The 16,139-nt window shown below is 57.1% G+C and overlaps 1 protein-coding gene across 1 annotated transcript in view; it reads left to right on the plus strand.

Annotated features, from left to right (window-relative positions):
* The first annotated feature begins 103 nt into the window (after positions 1 to 103).
* LRRC75A (leucine rich repeat containing 75A) overlaps positions 104 to 16,139 on the plus strand; it is a 41,749-nt gene continuing 25,713 nt past the window's right edge. Inside the window, exon 1 of the mRNA XM_025863948.2 lies at positions 104 to 481. Within this exon, the coding sequence (XP_025719733.1) occupies positions 230 to 481 (252 nt within the window). The 5' untranslated portion in view covers positions 104 to 229. The remainder of the gene's footprint in view (positions 482 to 16,139) is intronic.

Here is a 16,139-nt window from a genome sequence, read left to right on the forward strand (position 1 = left end):
GGGGCCGGTGGACGGCGAGCGCCCGGGGAGCGCGCCCCGGGAGCGCGGAGGGAGGAACGAGGGGAGCGCGGGCAGCCGCTCGCCCCCGCCCCCGCGCCGCCCGCGCGCAACAGTTCCCCCAAAGTTGCCGCGCGGGAGGCGGGCGCGCCCGGGCGGCCGAGGGGCGGGCAGCGGGCCGGGGACGCTGCGTCGCGGCCGGGCGCGGGCAGTGCCGGCGGGCGGCGGCGGCATGGGCACCCGGCAGACCAAGGGCAGCCTGGCCGAGAGAGCCAGCCCCGGTGCGGCGCCCGGCCCCCGCCGCGAACGGCCGGACTTCTGGGCGTCGCTGCTGCTGCGCGCCGGGGACAAGGCGGGGCGCGCGGGCGCCGGCGCGGGGCTGCCCCCCTACCACCGGCGCGTCGGCATGGTCCAGGAGCTGCTGCGGATGGTGCGCCAGGGCCGGCGGGAGGAGGCGGGGACGCTGCTGCAGCACCTGCGCCAGGTGAGCGCGGGGAGGGGGCGCGGGGGGGCGCGCCGGCCCCGGGAGCGCCCAGCCCCTTGCCGAGCAGGCCCGGAGCGCCGAGGGCACCGCCCAGGGCCCCCTCTCGCGGGGATGGAGCGGGTCTGGCAGCAGGTGCCTCGGCGCTCCCGCTGAATTTGAGGCCTCGGGGCGGGGCGGAGGAAGGCTGGCCGGGTGAGGCCCGGCTGCAGGGGACCTGTTGGAATAATGTCCCCGCTTCTCTGTCCTCCACATGCGGAGAGGGAGGCAGGTCCCAGGGATGGGCGGTGGGAGCGGTTGCGGGGAGGGATGCCTAGTCTGGGCCAGGGCGCTTTTCTTCCTCTCCATCCGCTGGCAGTCACCAAGGGTCCTCAAGGAATGCGCAGTCGTCAGTTTCCCCAGGGGGGAGTCCAAGGGCACAGCCCTGGGACTGGTGAGGTGCCAGTCGCGAGGTCATTCGCCCACCCGGGAGGCATCCTGGATTGCGGTTGAGGCAGGAGGCAGCGTTTATCTCCCCTGGTTTACTTGGACAGGTGCTCAGCCAGGAGCCACTGCTGAACAGTGAAGAGAAGGGAGGGGGGAGCTGCCTTGGTTTCCTATGTGAGTACCTGGCTGCAGGAACTTCAGAAGGCGGCCAGCACTCTGCCTTCAGCCTTTCCTGTCCCTGTCCCGTTGGTTAGGGACTGACGTTGCAGATCTGGCCAGTCCCCTTTGCTTTGGAGCTGCCCTGGGCGGATGCTGTCATCCACGTCTCCGGCTTGTTTTCCTCCTTCACTTTCTTTTGAGGGAAGTGAGCCCCCTGTTCCATGGATTTTGTTGAGAGAGAGGCAGGAGGGTGTGTCTCCTCCATCACCAAACAAGTTGTCTTGGCCCAGCTTTGGGGGGTAACCAAGTCCAGGTCCCATAGTCCTCTTCGATTGACCCCAACCATGGTGGAGTCCACCACAGACCCAGGAGGGGGGACCTCGGGTGGCCTTTCTAAAGTTTCTCTGTCTCTAATGAAGGAGGCTGCAGGAGCGCCTTCCTTGGAGGCGCTTCCAAAATCTAATCAGACACAATCCCTCCAGGATTTTGTAGCACCCTCACAACTTTTGTATCTGGTGAGCTGTTACCGTGGACTGTGTTCCCAAGGTGTGCACTGCGCAGGGAAAAGGAAGGGAGAAGGAAGCAGGGGCTTGGGGACTTGGAAGACGTGGGGCTACTGCTCTTGCCTTCACTTTTCCACACAGCATCCAGAACAGTGCCTGAGATGCTGCTGGATCCTAGGTTTCTTCTCCAAATTGAATCATTAAAGAAAGATGACATTATGCATGGCATAACTTCAACAATGTGTATTTCTCTGTCTTTTGAAAATGGGAAACCAGCGGATGGCCTCTATGGAAACTCTGTTGCTTTCAAACAGAATGATGGATTTTCCAGACCATCGTATCCCATTACACACACCAGACATTAAGAAGGTTCTGTTGCTCCTCCAGTCCCTCTGAAACTGAGTGTGATTGCACATCCTGAGGCTGAACTTCTCCCTGGTTTTTGGAGAGTAGATAAGTTCCTGTGGCCTCTCGGGGTTGTTGAGACAGGGAGCATTTCCTGGGAAATGTTGGTCTTGTCTGTGGCCTGACACGCTTTGTAGTGACAAGACTAGAAGGACTGATGGGGGGCAGGATGGGGTTAATCAGACTTGCCCCTTTTCTGTGAAAGCAGCAGGATAACTTGCCTTCCAGCGCCTGTGTCAGGCTCCCTTGACCTCTGGTTTGTGGGTGAGGTCCACGGGTCTCTCCCGAGTCTCCCGAGTCAGCGATGGGCCTGCCCGAGGGGCCTGGAGACCTGTCCTGTTGCCTGGAACATACGGATCAGGGCTTCTCCCAGAAATGGTCATGGACCCTGGGTGGTGTGAGAGGGGAGCCCAGGTGTCCAAATGTCCGTGAGACACAGGGGCTGTTTTCTAGGACCCTGAGGCTCTTTAGAGGAATGTCGAGCTGGCTCTGTGCAAAGAGGTGGCTCTTTCTCCCAAATTGTGTTTCCTTTCCAGTTGGCTCCTCCAGTGTGGAGGTGGTGATGTTCAGAAAGGGAATGAGCAGCCACTGAGAGGAAGCCCCCCCCCCACCAGGTGGGTCTGGGTAGGCCATGAGCTCTAGGGTTGGAGGAGACTTGGGATCTTCGACGCCTGTGGTTCTCAGCCTCAAGTCCCTGAGCATTTTGAGCCCCAAAGAGCTATGGACACTCTTCCCAGACCAATGCACCAACACGTACAATCTTACAAGAATTCCAGAGTGTTCGCAGACCCCGAGTTCAATATGTGCTCCAGTCTGGTACCACACCTCCCCCACTATGTGACTTGCTCCGGGCTCGGCATTTGGAAACAGGGACCTCAGGACCTTGTGTGGCAGTTTGTGGCGGCTGCTGGTGTCACTGCTTCTGAATGCCCCCCTTTTGCCTGTAAGATCAGGAGGGTAGTTTCCCTGGTCGGAGATTCTTGGGTCAGTTGGTGCTCGGCACTTGCTGGAGAGGTATCAGGAGGCTTTAGTTAATGTTAACGATCCTGAGCTGGGGTTCAGGGGTTCAGGCAGAATGCCAGGAAGCTGCCCTGAAGGAGGAGAGCGATCCCTCTTTCTGCAGGAGCAGTGTACTCGTGAGAAGAGCCTGGGGCCAAGGATCAGCTCAGGCAGCTTGCCTTCCAGTCCTTAGTCTGCTTTGACCTTGGACCCCAGCAGATAACCCCCCTGAGTTCTGTTTCCTCATTTCCCAAAGAGTAGCTGGAGGACTGAGCAGAGCAAATGCTACAAAGTATGTGAGGTTGAGTTGGCTGGCAAATCAAGATACATTCTCATGGCAGTGGTACGAAACAAGAGACTCTGCCCTACTTTGGGGCTGGCCAGGCTACGGACAGAGTCTATGGTATCCTCTCTCAGGCCAGGCCCAAAGAGTTTTTGGATCTTGTCGACCTGGCCAGGGCTCCATGTAGATCAAAAGCTCAGGGCACGTTCAGAAGCAGTCTGGCGTGGGGAACAGGTGGGGACAAAAGAAGCCAGCTGTGGATAGAGGAGGCCATTCCTCTCCCCATCCCTGGGCTCCATTGCTGCAGGCCTGACCCTTCCCCAGACCGTTCTCCCTAAGCCTTGGGCTCAGGCCTGCCATCTATAAGGAGCCCTGGGGAAGAAGTGCCTTCAGGCATGGAGAGAAGGCAAATGCCAGGCTATGGGGGAGATGGGCTGTCCCCTCTTCAGCCCAGCGGCCTCTCTGAGGCCCACAGATTGTAGTAGTCTGGGTTGTTGGCCAGCTTCATGGGACACTGAAATGAGGGGTCCGTTTCCCCAGGATACACCAAGCTGAACTGGCCCACCTCCTCAGGTTCACTATGCGTCCCTGCATTCCCTGAAAGACAATCTGATTAGGTCAATTTATTGCCATTCAGTATGGTGCAGCCCTGCTGGGCAGAGCTGTTCCAGGGTTGGCCTGTCCAGTCCCATCCAATAGTGTGGCTTGGGCCTGGACGCCTGGTTCAGTCTACTGGCTTTACTCTATACCTGGGAGAATGAGCCTTGTCAGCTAATGCAAAAAAAAAAAAAAAAAGAACCCCCCCCCCCGCCACCGGGGCCTAGGGTGACTTGCTTCCCAGAGGGGCTGAATAGTGGACAAGCACTTAGAGGCTCCCTAGGGACCTGGACACTGGACAGGTGTTTCCCACCTGGAGTCAGAAAGATGAACAGAATGGCCTTGAAGGTCTCCTTTTACCTCTGACAACCCACCTAAGAAAATCTCTTTCAGTGAGTCACTTGGAAGGCCACCAGACACCAAACAGGGAGGCCCCCCACCCTTGCCCTTGATCTGATCCTTCCCTGACCTGGAATGCCTTTCCTTCTTTCCAGTGAATGCTCCTTGCCTTTCTGAGGCCAGCTTTCATGTCAGCCCTTGGCTCTGAGATTCACTCGTCTTTTAGGTCCCACAACACCGGGGAGCAATTAATCATCTGCATATGGTTTTTCACCTGACATAGACTTTGTTGGTCAGACTAAGTCACGTGCTTCCTGAGCACCGAGACCCCGCCACCACCGTTGTCCCTGGCATGGTATTGAACACCCACAGGCCTGTGACATTCTGTAATCAGTCTGTGCACCGTGAAGCTATACATCAGCCCCCACTGTCACTGTGTGTCCTCAGAATGCTCTCGAATCCCCAGCCACAGCTCTGCATCTGGGGGCTTATCCACTAGGCGCTTAGTATGGTCATGAGATGTGACACGTTTGCCTCCTATGTGGCTGGATGTCTGGGAGCAGTGTCCTCGGGGCCTGGCTGTCCGTGGCAGCCTGCCAGGGGGTGGTGTTCTTGGAGAGAGGAGTGGCCCAGTGCCCAGGCCTCCATGGGCACCTCGGGGATCCCATCCTACAGGTGCAGTCCGGCGCCTCTGCAGAGGTGGCGGGAGGGGAGCCTGGCCTCCCCGTTCCTGATCTGCTGCTTGTGCTGAATCATGTTCCTTTCGTCCACAAAAGAGAAACATCCCTTTTTAAAATCCACTGCTCTCTGACTGGGCTGGGCGCAGACATTTCCAGTTTATGAAGATGCAGAAGGAATCCCGTGCCAGGCCCTGCTTTGCTGGTTTACAAGACCGGAGACACGGCAGCCTCTGTATGGTCAGCCACCACAGCAGGGCTAGGAGCTGGGCAGGAAAGCTCCTGCTTTCTGGAACAAATGTCCACCTCCTCAGAGATAACTAGCCTCTGCTTTGCTCTTTGTCTTCAGGGCTCCCAAAATACCCTGGGGGCCATCCATGGACACCCCACCTTGGTGCACCCCTCTTTGGTGCATGGTGTACCACCCCCCTTCCCCGAAGTCATTTCATTTCCCTTCGTGCTTTCCTGGGGCAGATGCCATAGATCACGTTACTGGGCACGGTGGGGTTTCCAGAAATCCTCACTGAATGGGTTTTAGACTTCTCGGGCACACTCCCCCCAGACTGCTGCTCCTAGAACTCTGTGTCAGGAGGCAGCATGGTCTGGCTCAGACTTCTGGAGTGTTTCCACTCCAAGCATGGGGCCAGGTTATCCTTCCAGCAACCCGCAGAGTTGACACTGCCGCTGCCCCCCGCCCCTCGCAGGCTGTCAGAGGCTTCTCTGCCCCGCCCCCACTCCTGCAGGTGCGAGTCACCTTGCAGAAGAGTCACCTGGGTGATGAGGATCTTTCTCCGGCTTCCGCACCGGGATGCTCAAGGGGTGGGGTCAACGGCTGAGGAGATCCCCCCGTTCAAGTGGGGATCCCCGCCAGCTATCTGCCCCCCCTTTCCCTCCAAGAGCAGCGCTGTGGGGGACCCGTGAGGGAAAGGACACTCTCAGCCGCGCGCTCCATCCCCCCCACCCCTCCCTCGCCGGCTGTAGGGCAGCCTCATTCATGAGGAGAACCTGGAGGGGTGGGAGAGGAGCCCAGCTGTCCAAGATCGACTCAATCACTGTATCCTGGGCTCACTGTCACCAGGAGAGCTGGCTGTCCTGATGAGAACGGTGACCTTGCACAGGGAGCAGGGGTTGGGGGGCGGGGGTGCTCGTTACCATGCCCATTCTCCTCCCCACCCCGCCCACCGGCCCTGAGCAGTGCCCACGTGGCTCTCTGGGAGCATTTCCCAGCTTTTTTTTTTTTTTTTTTTTTAACTCAGCTGCTGCTCAAAGGGATGTGGCATTTCGATGTTTCTAACTTTATCTTAAGCAGCATAGACGCAGGAGTCCGGCTGGGAGGGTGGGGGTGGGGTGGGGTGTCAGAGCAAGGTGTCGCCTGCAGAGGTGGCCTCACTTGGGGTCTGGGGCCGGTGCCCACCTCCAGGCTGTCCCCTGCCCCTGCTCAGCCCTCCGCGCCCATCCCTTGCTTCGGCTTCTCTTTGTGCTCGTGTGTGTCTCTCCGTGTCTTCCAAGAAGCAGACTCTTTGCCTCTTGTTAGTGGGCCCACCCCCGGTCAGCTACCCTTCTGCAGCACACCGGCAGCCTCCACGGCAGGAGGACAGAAGGGGCTGGCGGAGGTCGAGAAAGGGCTCCAGCTCATTTCAGTCTTCTGCTAGGTGCTCCGGGGCCTTGAGCCAGAGGGCCGGCAATTGGAGAGGCCCCTCCTGTCTGCGCGTCGCTTTCTAGTCCATAAAGCGTTTTCCCGTGTTTATTTTCCTCCTTAAATAGTCTTGGGAGGTTGGCAGGCTAGTGCTTACAGTAAAAAAAAAAAAAAAAAAAAAAAAAAGATGGGTTTTTTTAATATTATGAAAGCCCTGAATAATCACTGTAGCAAAAGATGAAAAGGAGATGAGCAAAAAAGAAGACCGTGGGAATTAATCCATCATCTTTTCTACGGTCGTGTGCCTATGCCACCAGGCACTGTTCTTTTTTTTTTTTTTTAAGATTTTATTTATTTATTCATGAGAGACACCGAGTGAGAGACAGAGGGAGAAGCAGGCTTCCAGCAGAGCAGGGAGCCCAATGTGGGACTCGATCCCAGGACCCTGGGATCACGACCTGAGCCGAAGGCAGACGCTTAACCATCTGAGCCACCCAGGCGCCTGCCACCAGGCACTGTTCTAAGCACGGGGGAGACAGCCGGCAACCAAACTGCACTCATAATGTTTCCCCCCAGTGCTTGGAGGGATGGTGAGGACCCAAGAGGCCGACCCTTGGGCAGCCATTTAGCATGGCCCAGTGGAAGGGCTCTGCAGGGGTGGGCCACATTCTACTGGCAGCCAGGAGCCCTCGGTTCTGGTCCCAGCTCAGACCCTTCCCTCCTCTGGCCTGAGCGCCCCCATCTGCAAAACGAAGGGGTGTATGGTTGAGATGGCCCTGAGGTCTTCTCCCACCACTCAGGTTCCAACCAGGCTCCCGTGATTTCCGCAAGACCCATCCATTCCCATCTGTGGTCACTTATTTCTTCCAGGCCTGAAGCCAGATGAACATTCATGCCCCGGGGTCTCTCCCTTGTCCTCAGCCAGTGTGAGAGAGCCGGGACACAGGGAGGGGCTCCTGGAGGGAAACAGCCCCCTGGGGCTCTGGGGTCGACCCCTACACACCCCCCACACTGGCCACTGCGGAGTCCGGCCTGTCGTGCATGCAGTGGTCCTAGCCGACCCAACCCTCTGCTGACTGAAGAGAGTAGTCGCGCAGCGTGGGGGGCAGAAGCCAGAGCAGGGGACCTGCACACCTTCCCGTAGCTCTGGGCGTCAGTGCGTGAGCAAAGACCAGTGTTGACAGAGGCAGTGTTGTCCTGTGAGCCCTGCACCCGGGGTGTCAGGAGAGAGAACAAGGCCTGTCCCCAGGCTTGGCCAGGCCCTGCTGGGACCTGGTGCCTGTGGGACTCATTCAGGCTTCCCCTCCCCTCCGACCTCCTCTGCCCCCGGGGAGGCTGCCTGGGCCCCCCTCACAGCTGCCTCTCTCCCCTCCCTCCTGTAGGCCCCCTCCTGGGTGCCTCTCTGCTACCCCCAGAGACCCAGGCTCCCAGCCCAGGCAGAGCCGGGGGCCTTGTCCTCAGGGCAAGACCCCTGCCCAGCACCCTCTGCAACCTGGCCGTACTAGTGCTCGGTTCTTTTCACTCGGCAGACGCTCTTCCTGAGCATCTACGGGGTGGACGGCCCCAGGGCGAAGTGGGAAGAGTCCTGAGCATCTACAGGGGTGGGCGGCCCCAGGGTGAAGTGGGAAGAGTCGGGTGAGCCACGGTGCTCGTTTTTAGGGGGCTAAGAGGAGCGGCTGATACTGTGGATGGTAGCGAGTAAGTGTAGAGTCCGCCGTAGCTGGTCAGATGCCCGCTCTGTGGTTGAGTCTGGCCACAGATGCAGGGAGGCTGGGCTGGGCAGAGAGCCAGAGGAGTGGCCACAGGGGGTGGCAGTGGGGGCATCCAGGGGGGCAGGGCACACGGCACTCCCGCAGGGCTCCCAAGTGGACACCCGCACCGAGCCTGGAGGCGGCAGGAAGCCCACCCTCCCGTCCACTTCCTAGTTGGGGCTTCGCCCCACCTGCCCCAAACGACCCCTCCCGGCAGCCCTGGTGCTCAGGTCTGGCCCTCTCCCGTGCATCCGGCCCTCCCATGCCCTCAGCCTGGGTTCCCCAAGGGCACAGCAGTGCCCCCACAGGGAGCTCCGGCTCTCTCTGTGCCCCTCCAGGCACCCCACCTCCCCACAGCTGCTCTCCCCGGGGAGCTCCCAGCCACAGCTGCAGGCCATCCGGGGTAGGACCCCCAGGGGAGACGGGAAGCCCTCCCCACGCAAGCGTACCATCCACCTGCAGGGAGCCGGCGCTCAGAGCCTGCATCCCGCTCCCCCTTCCTCCATAGCCCCTGGTGCCCGTAGTTCTGTCCATGCGGTCACTGCCTCCTGGTGCTTCGGGCTCAGGCCCCACGCAGAGAGGCAGGAGTGGGGCAGGATTCCCTCGCACGGTGCTAGGGGCTGACGGAGCCCGGGAGAGTCCACCCCACCCTGGACGTCAGCTTGGACGTCTGGCCCAGCACACACTGTACTGCAGCAGGGCCACACACACACACACACAGCCCGCCCCGTACCGACTGTGGGGAGGGCTGGAGGAAGAGGGAGATAAGAGCAACAGGGTACGGGAGGGGGGGATGGCTCTGTGATCAGTTGGACGGTCCCAGAGGAATCCCAGCTGGAAACAGAGCATGTCTTTCTGGTTTGCACTCCCGGTACATAGACTGGAACTGTCCACCCCCCCTGTCCTGGAGGCCTGCGCCCATAGCTCAGATACCGGACCAGGGCAGGCAGCCCTCTGCTGAATGCCAGGCTGCCTCGCCCCGCCCAGCCCCGTCCTTCCTGGCAATGTCACCATCCACTAACTGCCTGACTCTGCTCTCCTCCCCACCCTCAGACCCCGCTCAGGCCCGCCACCCTGGGAGGTGTCCTCCTTTGCACCCGTCAGGACCCAGGTGTTGAAGATTCAAACTCCAGTGTGATACAGTAAACTCAGTGTGACTCTGAGATTTTGCCGAGATTGGTTTACAGTCTCTTACTTAGGGCTCCTGATGGCCTTCCCGTGGGGCTGTCACTTTCTCCCTGTGTAGGTAAGAGAATAAAAGCAGAGGCTACTGAGAAAGAAGCATGGGAGGGGCTCTAGGCCCACCTGGCCCCAGGTGCTGGGTCAGACCTCTGGCCTTCTAATGGGCCACCTGACCATCTTGCCTATTGTGGTCCCATTGGCTCACTCCTGGCTGTGATCCTGTGTCCCAGCCACCAGAGAACAGGAAAGGCTGGGGTTTGAATGTCCTTAGAGAACCAAGGGGCTGAATCTGCCCCTTCCCCCTCCCTGGAGGAATTGGATAGAGAGAAAGGGGTTCCTGTGGTTCCCCTGCTCCCGGCAGCCTAAGGAAACCAAGGACTTTCTTGGTGTGGAGGCCATTAGGTGAATCCAGGTGACCCAAGGATGCCTCATCACATTGGTTTCTTTCAGGGAGATGTAGGGCATCTCCTTGTCGATCCAGTTCCCTTGTGAGAGGTAGAGAACACCCCCTAGTTGGCAGAGCCAGAGTCAAATCTTGGTGAGTTCAGCACCACCCGGACGCCTTTGTTGCAGTACACACCCTGCACAGCTGTGCTTGACAGCCTTGGCAAAAGCGCACAAAAGTTCAGTCTTTATCAGCTGAGGCCGGTCAGGAGCCTCACCCCTTTCCCACTCATCTCCCCAAAACAGCCTTCCCAAATCACCTAAGGCAGGGAGTGGTAAAGTGTCAGCCAGCACATGATTTCTGACTCTGAGCCAGATGCTGGCCCTCTTCTTCCTTAATTGGGGAGTTAGAGCAGTTGGGCATCTTCTATAAGGTTCTGGCTCAACATTCCTGCCTTTCAAAGGGTGTCAGACAGAATCAAAAACATCCTGAGTGGGTCTGGAATCAGACCCAGTCAGGAGCACCAACGGACAAGCAGGGGCATCATGGTGTCTTTCCTGGCTGGGCTCCCACGGGCTCTGGCCCCTCCTGTGTCCCAGGGATCCGGGAATTTCCCAGACCGTTTCCATCCCCCCCCCGCCACTAGTTCTAGGGAAAATAAGGTCTGGATGCTTCCCATTCCCTGTAAATGTCCTCCATATCTCCCCATGAAATAATTCCATCCGATGTAATTTTTCCTAGGATGTGCCGGTCTTCTGAACTTTTTATTATTCTCAACTGCAGATTTATATCTTCCACTTCCTTCTAGAGTCGTGGAGTTTTGTGGTGGAAACACTTTGAGGCAGGATCCTTGCCCTTGAGGTTTCCAGACTGCTGGTGGCCCAGAGACCATCAGGAGTGTGGAGGGCTACGGTTCTTGGATATGGAAACTCAGACACAAAAAGGGTTACGGGGGCGCCTGGGTGGCTCAGTCGGTTAAGCATGTGCCTTCGGCTCAGGTCATTGTCCTGGGGTCCTGGGATCACTGCACCTGCTCACCGGGGAGCCTGCTTCTCCCTCTGCCCTTCCCCCTGCTCATGCTCTGCCTCTCTGACAAATAAATAAATAAAAATTTGAAGAAAATAAAATAAAGGTTCCAAGGTACCTATTCCAAGAATTCCCATCTCTCTGGAATTCACCTGCTGGTAGAGAATCCATCACGCAGGGCGAGAAGAACAGAAATGTTTTTGGTATATGACGCATCTCAAAGACAGGACCCAGAAGTGGGCACTCTGGGGGGGGGGGGGGGGGGGGGAGCAGGGGGGGGGGGGAGGGGGCCATGCCTGACAAGGAGAGGGGTGTTGGGACGGAAGTAGAGAAGCTGTTCTAGAAACTAGCAAGGGGCCGGTCAGGAAGCCCAAAGGAGCAAGGGCACCGGGTTGGACGCTCGAGGGCAGGTGTGCAGCACAGCGCTCCCAGGTGTCCCGTCTGGGCCATGCTCTGGAGGGAAGAGGTCCACCAAGGGAAGTCGTGCGTGCAGAAAGCAGGGATGCCAGCATGGAAAGAGAGGCCTACGACCGTGCTGGAGAGCTCTGAGCCTTCCCTGGGCCTGCAGCTCTGGCCCTCTCACCTCCCCCCACACCCCTCCCTCTCAAGGTCCCAGGAAGCTGTGGACAAACTCAGTGACCTCCCAGAAAGCAGGCCAAGGCCCCCCCGCTTCCTTTATAGCCTGTAAGTCCCACAGATTCCTTCTTGCTGCTGCTGGTTGTAGCCCTGGTCCTTCCACCTTCAGGGAGAACAAGGCCCTGAGGAGCAGGGTCTTAGGATGGGGAAGATTCCACCTGGCTGGGGCCCCTGCTGGGGAGCCCTCAGAGACCACAGCTGCGGCAACCCTCCCGGGCCGGCGTCTGCCCTCCCCTCTGCCCGGAGAATGACATGCAGCTCCTTAGTGACAGGCCATCGAAGTCACCGATCCTGAATGGAAAGTCCTTGGGGGAATTGGCTGATCATGGAAAGTCCTTGGGGGAATTGGCTGATCATGGAAAGTCCTTGGGGGAATTGGCTGATCGCGGAGGCACAGGCAAGGCGTCCCACTGGGCCCTGGACCCTGGGGGATCTCCCCTTCCTCCCTCTACGCCACTTCCTGCTTGGAGTTGGGAGTGAGCTGGAGTCAGGCCGGGTCCCTTCTCCAGCGTGACTCATCTCGGCTCACCCAGATTTTTGGAGGCTTTGCCTGGGCCTTGGCTCTGACCTAGAGATTTAAAGCGGTAAAGACCCTCAGTTGGTTGTGATGGTTACTTTTGTGTGTCAGCTGGGCCAGGCCATGGTACCCAGTGTTGGTCAAACACAACGCTAGATGTCACCGCAAACGGATTTTTAGATGAGATTAACACTGAAATTAGTAGACTTTGAGTAAGGCAGGTGGCCCACCAGAACGGGGGTGGGCCTTATCCAATCAGTTGAAGACTGGCAGATTGCCTTCAGACTCAAGACTGCAACATCAGCTGGTCCTCAGCGTGCTGGCCTACCCTACAGACGTCAGCTTTGCCAGATCCCACAATCACAGGAGGCAATTCTTTATCTCTTTATCTCTCTCTCACACACATACACACACACCCCCTATTGGTTCTGTTTCTCTGGAGAACCCTGACTAATACCCTTGTCCTCTGTGGGTTGGTGGCTAAAGAGAAGGAGTTAGAAACTTCGGGGGACTCTGGGGCCCTCCCGTCCCTGCTACTCGCTTGCTGTATGAAACAACCCTTCGGTCCTCAGCTTCTCACTCCGCGAAATGGGCTGTTTCTATGAAGTCTGTTCTACTTGGAAAACGGGATGGTAGGAGCCAGAAGCAGGGCCAGAGTCGTTCCTCCACCTCTTTGTCATCACCTACGGTTTCTTTGACAATGGACCAGAGCTTCCATCTCCAACAGACAAAATTTACCACAGAGAGGGACAAACGCATTCACCGGAAAGCATAAACAACTCACACAGACCGTTTCCCAAGCAGAGAGATCAGGAGGGCGCGGGGACTGATGACAAAGTGCCGAGAATTCTAGAATGTCGAAAAGCCAGGGGCCCTCAGGGACCCTCTGGCCCCAGGCTTCCTGCAGAATCCCAGCCACACAAGATGTGGGGAGGTGAACAGGGGCACGGGAACTGAGTTTAGTGCAAATGCCACCCCCCTTTCAGAGAGTCGTAAAGCATAGTGGCTCACACGGCGTCCTCGTCGTCGTTGGACAGGAGAAAGGAAATGGTTATTTGTTGAATTCCTGGTATTCCAAACCTCTGGGGGCCAAGGCCCCCTCGGCTCTCTCCCATTCTCTGCTCACTCTTCTGGAAGAACGAGCTGGTGTGATCCTCATTTGTAGGTGAGCTTGCTGCCCGGTGCAGGGGATGACTTGCCCAGAACCGCACAGTGACTTGGGGTCTAACCCAGGACAGGGACCTGGGGTGTCTCCTGTCCCGCCCTGAGCAGAATCTAGGTGACCGTGGCGGGGAGAAGACCAAAGCCTCCTCAGGCCTGCTACACCTCCCAGCTGATTTATATTTTTCTAAAGAAAAAGTATCTTTTGGGGGGGGGAGGAGATTTTATTTATTTATTTAGAGAGTGTGTGAGCAGGGGGAAAGGCAGAGGGACAGAGAGAGGGGGAAGCAGACCCCCACTGAGCGCGGAGCTTGACCAGGGGCTCGATCTCACGACCCCGAGATCGGGACCCCAGCCGGAACCAAGAGTCGGACGCTTAACACCCTGAGCCACCCAGGTGCCCCCAGAAAAAGGGCCCTGTTTCACGCAGAGTGTCACTTTGAAAAACTTCGGAATTAAAACACCACACGCGGCCGTGAAGCCCCTCTCCGGGGGCAGGGGCCGCCCAGGTCAAGGTGAAAGAGGGCCAGCCCGGCAGGATGCTGGACTTCAAAACCCTGCAGGGGCCAGGCGGCCAAGGAGGAGCAGGAGAATCACCAGCTACCCCTGGAGGGACCAGAGAACCCCACTCCTTACCCCTCGCCCCTTAGCCAGGCAGGCAAGTTGGGCAGGGAGGATGCACACATATGCACACACACCACATACACATACACATACCACATATACACACATACACACGCATAGATACATACAAACACACACTACTTGTGGATGCTTGGGTTTTCTCAACTACTACTTCATATATTGAAGTGGTAATTTTAAAGCCTACTGTTTCACTACAATTTTACGTTTAACTTACAAATACATTACTCTGGGGCGCCTGGGTGGCTCAGTGGGTTAAGCGTCTGCCTTCGGCTCAGGTCATGATCCCAGGGTCCTGGGATCGAGCCCCGCATTGGGCTCCCCGCTCAGCAGGGAGCCTGCTTCTCCCTCTGTCCCTCCCCCCTGCTTGTGCTCTCTCTCATGCTCTCTCTCTCAAATAAATAAATAAAATCTTAAAAAAAAAAACCAAATACCATTATTCTGCTGATAAAGTTAGTAGATTTAAACCATTGCATTTAAGGGTGTGGGGCTTATAACTTCAGTAACTAAATTTCTTTAGCTATATCTTAGTGATGTTACTGATTTCACACATCCAGCTTTCTTAAGTTTATGAACAGCCTTCCTAAAATGCAGGACTTTCCCCAAGTTTCTAAACAGTTCTTAAAATTTAACAGATTAAGCCTATGAACAGGATGAATATTAAGTTCTCTTGAACATTCTGTTTTAGGTAGGCTCCATGCCCAACGTGGGGCTCGAACTCACGACCCCGAGATCAAGAGTCACGCTCCACCGACTGAGCCAGCCAGGCGCCCGAGAGATGGAGTTTTTTGTGTTTGGCATTGTTTTTTTGTTTTTGTTTTTGTTTTTGAGTAGGCTCTATACCCAAAGTGGGGCTTGAACTCAGTACTCTTGGAACCCCGAGATCAAGAGTCACATGCTCTCACGACTGAGCCAGCCAGGTGCCCCATAAACATTTCGAAACTGTCCCAAACTCCGCCAGGTCCTCTCTGAGCATTCTGCTGGAAATCCTAAACCTAAAGTCCATTACTCAGTGACCGGTTGTAAATTGGAATTGCCAGGCTAATCTGTTAGGGACTCTAATGTATCTAATCCTCCTAAACATGACTAATGTGTCAAATACCAGATGTGTACATGCCTAAATTTATCTGCACTCAATTTGCTTCGGTATCTCCCCGTTTAATTCAGCCCTTTCTGGGTTAAGGACACTTTGGTGCCACGGAAACGGGTTTACCCTTGGGAGCACAGGGGCCCGGGGTCTGGTTGCTGGGTCTGAGACACTTCACGTGCCGCCTGCAGGGGGTGGTCTGAGCCCCCTTGTTCCCTCTTGCTCCACCGTCCTCGCCCTGCCCAGCCCCAAGCCCTGCCTCCCCCTCTCTCTTGGAGTCTACCTATTGTTTCATATATCCTATCTTCGTAGATTCTTTTTTTTTTTTTTAATTTATTTGACAGAGACACAGCGAGAGAGGGAACACAAGCAGGGGGAGTGGGAGAGGGAGAAGCAGACTCCCTGCTGAGCAGGGAGCCTGATGCGGGACTCCATTCCAGGACCCCGGGATCATGACCTGAGCCGAAGGCAGACGCTTAACAACTGAGCCACCCAGGTGCCCCCAGGAAGTAGATTTCTGAGGACAGTGGTCCTGGGTGCCCACAGCTGTGCTGTGGGCAGGGCTGGGTGAGGGGAGGGGTCCCCAGCCCACTTGCCCTCCTTGGTGCATCCCCTGGGGAAAAATACCACCTCTGTTTTGATTGGGTGTATTAGTTTCCCAGGGCTGCCGTAACAAAGGGTCACCAACGTGGTGGCTTAGAACAACAGAAATGTATTCTCTCACAGTTCGGAAGGTCAGAAGTCCAACATCAAGGCGTTGGCAGGGCCGGGCTCCCCTCCAGAGGCTGTAGAGGCGATTTCATGGTTTGCCTCTTCCAGTCCCTAGTGGTTAGGACTGCTTCGCTCCCATCTCTGCCTCCGGCTTCCTGTCACCTTCTTCTCTGTGACTCTTAAAAGGACACCTGTCGTTGGATTTAGGGCCCACCTGGATAACCCAGGCTGATCTCATCTTGAGAACCCGTGACTTAACCACATCGGCAAAGACCCTTTTTCCAAGTGAGCTAGCGTTCACGGGCTGCAGGGACGAGGAACGTGGATGTGTCTTTAGGGAACCCCCGTTGGCCCCGTGCATCCTCCATCTCTCTTTCTCACACTCAGTGTGGACACCCACCCCAGGGGCCCCCTCCATTCCCTGGGGCACTTTTAAGACCCCTTCCTGCTTCCTCGGAGACTCTGGTCTTTCATCAGCCAGCAGCCGCCTGGAGTCTGCACCCGGGCCCGCCCCCCCCCCCCCCCCCCCCCCCCCCCCC

This window comes from Callorhinus ursinus, unplaced genomic scaffold (genome assembly GCF_003265705.2).
Source record: "Callorhinus ursinus isolate GAN/ISIS: 27379988/994484 unplaced genomic scaffold, GSC_fseal_2.0 scaffold43, whole genome shotgun sequence".
Classification (NCBI taxonomy): domain Eukaryota; kingdom Metazoa; phylum Chordata; class Mammalia; order Carnivora; family Otariidae; genus Callorhinus; species Callorhinus ursinus.